Source organism: Solanum stenotomum, chromosome 9, assembly GCF_019186545.1.
Source record: "Solanum stenotomum isolate F172 chromosome 9, ASM1918654v1, whole genome shotgun sequence".
NCBI lineage: Eukaryota > Viridiplantae > Streptophyta > Magnoliopsida > Solanales > Solanaceae > Solanum > Solanum stenotomum.
This window is the reverse complement of record NC_064290.1, coordinates 5,765,697-5,770,026: the sequence shown is the minus strand read 5'-3', so window position 1 is coordinate 5,770,026 and position 4,330 is coordinate 5,765,697. Positions and strand designations below refer to the sequence as shown.

General features: G+C 33.0%; 1 protein-coding gene across 1 annotated transcript; it reads left to right on the top strand.

Annotated features, from left to right (window-relative positions):
* The first annotated feature begins 1,165 nt into the window (after window positions 1-1,165).
* On the top strand, window positions 1,166-3,873 carry LOC125876172 (tryptophan decarboxylase TDC2-like). The gene is made up of 2 exons (XM_049557291.1): window positions 1,166-2,351; window positions 3,548-3,873. The coding sequence occupies exons 1-2, from the start codon at window positions 1,166-1,168 to the stop codon at window positions 3,871-3,873; spliced, it is 1,512 nt and encodes a 503-aa protein (XP_049413248.1).
* The last annotated feature ends 457 nt before the right edge of the window (window positions 3,874-4,330 follow it).

Sequence of the window (4,330 nt, the reverse complement as noted above, 5' to 3'; positions counted from 1 at the left end):
TACGTGCAAGCAAATTTAGGATAAAACAAAGAAAACCCTATCCCATTTTGTCTGCTTCTTTCATTTTCTTCTTATTTTTCTACTCAAGTGTGGTTCAGTATCTACTTTGAAGTATTAATTTGATTAAAAATGTTTTGAAAAAATAAAGTTTTCTATCGATGCGATTCCCCATCCATCGTATAAACTCTAATGGAGTAATGATTCGCTATATTGTATTTTACTAGAGTTCAAAATCATGACAATTTATATTATTTTATAATTATTTTCGAAAAGATGTTAAAACTCATTGTTTTTATTAATTATATAGTGCTTATATTCCACCTTTTAAAAATGACATATTCAGATTTGAAAAAAGAACCTTATTGAGTAATGATTCCTAGAAAGGAAGGATTTAGAGAAGATATTAAAAAAGAATATCATCTCAAACAAATTCTCTGAGAATAGAATTAATTAATTAAACAAAAATATGGATCAAAGGGGGGAAATTAGACAAATTATAATTATTTTGTATTAATGATAAATAAATAGGTTATAAGAATTGTTATTAAAAAATTTATGATAATCATAATATCGTAAAGTAAACTATTAGATTTTGGAGGAAGGTCTTTAAAATTTTAGCTAATATTTAATATTAGTGTTTTTTGAAGTGATTATCTTTTCAAAGAAAAAAACACTATTTTATAGAATAAAAGTTGTAGACAGAAAAAGTTCTCATATGAAAAGAGTTTTCCAATATTTGACTAAATAAGCAGCCACTTCTCTTTCTTGACGTGGTCTGACGGTTTAAATAAGTTTTTGATTTCAATCATCAATTTGATTACTATCAACAATACAAAATTCTCTTTACGACTCTTGGATCGTTTGATTGGGAACAAGTTATTTCAGGATTAGCTATTTTGGGGTTAGCTATATTGAGATAACTTATCCATCATGTATATGAGATAACTTATCCCATCATTATGATATAAATGGTGGAATAAGTTATTCCAAATATGACAACTAAACAAGATACAAAATTTTTATTCCATCACTATTTACTTATCTGTCACACCAAACGAGCATTACTCTCTTACTAACTACCAATACTTTTCCTTCAACTTTGTCTTTCCCCTTTTGCTATAAAATCTCCCTCTCTAATTCCCTAACTTAATTCCAAACATCTATTATGGGAACCCATAATTCAAATAACAACCCTCAAATCCTCCCAAAATTCAATCCACTTGACCCTGAACAATTCCGTACCCAAGCCCATCAAATGGTAGACTTCATTGCTGATTACCACAAGAATATTGAGACCTACCCGGTTCTAAGTCAAGTCGAACCGGGTTATCTCCGTACTCAATTACCCCAAAATGCCCCTAATCGCCCGGAATCATTTGAAGCCATTATGAAAGATGTCCACAACCACATTGTCCCGGGTATGACCCATTGGTTGAGCCCGAATTTCTTCGCATTTTTTCCTGCTACCGTTAGCTCTGTTGCGTTCCTCGGTGAAATGCTTTGCAATTGTTTCAACTCCGTTGGATTTAACTGGTTGGCTTCGCCAGCCATGACGGAGTTGGAAATGATAGTCATGGACTGGCTCGCTAATATGTTGAAATTACCAAAAACCTTCATGTTTTCTGGCACGGGTGGTGGTGTACTTCAAAGTACAACCAGTGAAGCGATCCTATGCACGTTAATCGCTGCACGTGATCGTAAGCTCGATAATATAGGCGTTGATAACATCGGAAAACTTGTAGTCTACAGTTCTGATCAAACGCACTCTACGTATACCAAAGCCTGCAAAGTAGCTGGTATTTTCCCATGCAATATTCGTGCGGTACCAACTTTTATTGAAAGCGATTTTGCTTTATCTCCTGTAGTCCTACGTGGAATTATTGAAGCTGATGTTGCTGCTGGACTGGTTCCACTTTTCCTCTGTGCTACTGTTGGGACCACTTCCACGACAGCAGTTGATCCTCTCAGCCAGCTGGGTCAGCTGGCTGAGGAATTCAACATTTGGTTCCACGTGGATGCTGCTTATGGAGGTAGCGCGTGTATATGTCCAGAGTTTAGACAATATCTCGATGGAATCGAACGAGCGAACTCGTTAAGCCTAAGCCCACATAAATGGCTATTAAGTTACTTAGATTGTTGTTGCATGTGGGTGAGAGAACCAAATGTGTTAGTCAAGGCATTGAGCACGAATCCCGAGTACTTACGTAATAAACGATCCGAATATGACTCAATTGTTGATTACAAAGACTGGCAAATCGGTACGGGACGAAAGTTCAAGTCTCTCCGATTATGGTTCGTCATGCGTAGTTATGGCGTAGCCAATCTTCAGAGCCACATTAGGTCCGATGTTCATATTGTTAGGGTTTTGCCCTGATTTTCTTACCATAATTTAAGATTTATTTTTGTTTAAAGAAAAAGCAAAACATTACCATAAATGTTTTTACTTTTCTTGAAAGGAAAATATAATATTATTTTATATTTGGTTTATTCTCTCCTTTTAGGACTCCTTTTCTAGTAGGAAAGGTTTTAGGACTCTATAAATATAGGCTTGTTTCTTCTAACACAAAAACAATAACATCCACAATGTAGTCGTTTAAGAGTCTTGTTTATGGGGAGATTTATTCTCTCTAAAGTTTCAATGTTTTTCTTTATATTAGTTTTGATATAATAATATTTTAATTTTTAGTATAAGTTTTTGTTATCTGATTTGTCAACCATATGATTTGCAAATTGCAAGCTTCCGCATGACGCCCTAATCACCTTTCATAACCCAACAAGTGGTATTAGAGCACATGGTTCAAAGATCCGATGGTCCTATGGTTCAATGAGGTTGAAGAAAGGTTCAAGTGGTTTCAAATTAATTTGCAACAAATTTGATGATAATGAAGATTTTTGTCTAGCTACATGTGGAGAAGAAGTTTCAACATATTTTCAATATTCCTGTTGCTGTAATTTTTAAGAATAAAAATAAAATATTTTTAACCCATTTTTAAACCATATATTTTAAACTTTATTTTTAACCATGGCAAGCAACAGTGATGGAGATTTTGTGAAGAACAAGATTATCATGCAATGAAGAAGACAGATCAAGCTTTGTCAAGAAAATCCAGCCAAAAGGGGAGATTTGTTAGGGTTTTGCCCTGATTTTCTTACCATAATTTAAGATTTATTTTTCCTTAAAGAAAAAACAAAACATTACTATAAATGTTTTTACTTTTCTTGAAAGGAAAATATAATATTATTTTATATTTGGTTTATTCTCTCCTTTTAGGACTCCTTTTCTAGTAGAAAAAGTTTTAGGACTCTATAAATATAGGTTTGTTTCTTCTAACACAAAAACAATAACATCCACAATGTAGTCGTTTAAGAGTCTTGTTTATGGGGAGATTTATTCTCTCTAAAGTTTCAATGTTTTTCTTTATATTAGTTTTGATATAATAATATTTTGATTTTTAGTATAAGTTTTTGTTATCTGATTTATCAACCATATGATTTGCAAATTGCAAGCTTCTGCATGACGCCCTAATCACCCTTCATAACCCAACACGTATGGCTAAAATGTTTGAAAGGTTCGTTAGGTCCAATCCGATGTTTGATGTTGTCGTGCCACGACATTTTTCACTCGTGTGCTTCCAGTTCAACCCCAACAAGGAACATGAACCGGGGTACACTGAGTTTTTAAACAAGAAATTGCTTGATAGTGTTAACTCGACGGGTCGAATTTACATGACACACACTATAGTGGGTGGAATATATATGTTAAGGTTTGCAGTAGGTGCTACGTTCACGGAGGACAGACATATAATTTCAGCTTGGAAGTTGATTAAGGAGTCAGCCAAGGCTTTGCTGAAAAAAAGTGTGTTAACAAAATAATATTAATTGAAGAAGAAGAAGAAGAGTAAAGAGAGAGTTAAAATAAACATTTGGATTGTGTGTGTTAATTTATGTATAGGCATTTGTGATTTGTTTTGTAAACTTCGGACAAAGAAGTCAAAACATTTTACAGTTGTCAGTAATAATATAATATAGTTATCTTTATATTTGAAATAAAGATTAATCTATATATATATCTTGAAGTATTTTAATTAATCGGAAATATTAGTTCAAGAGATTTATGAATTTCTCAATATAAAAAGCTGGAGCAACTAAGACTCACGTTATCGATGGTCGAGAGTAGGGATGTTCACGGTTTGGATAAAAATCGATCCTAACTGAAAAATTGAATCAAATCGATTTTATTTAGGTTTGGTTTGGTTAGGTTGTAGATTTTAAAAAATTGATAGTATTTGGGTTGGTTATGATTTTGTTTGAAAAAATCAAAGAAATAACT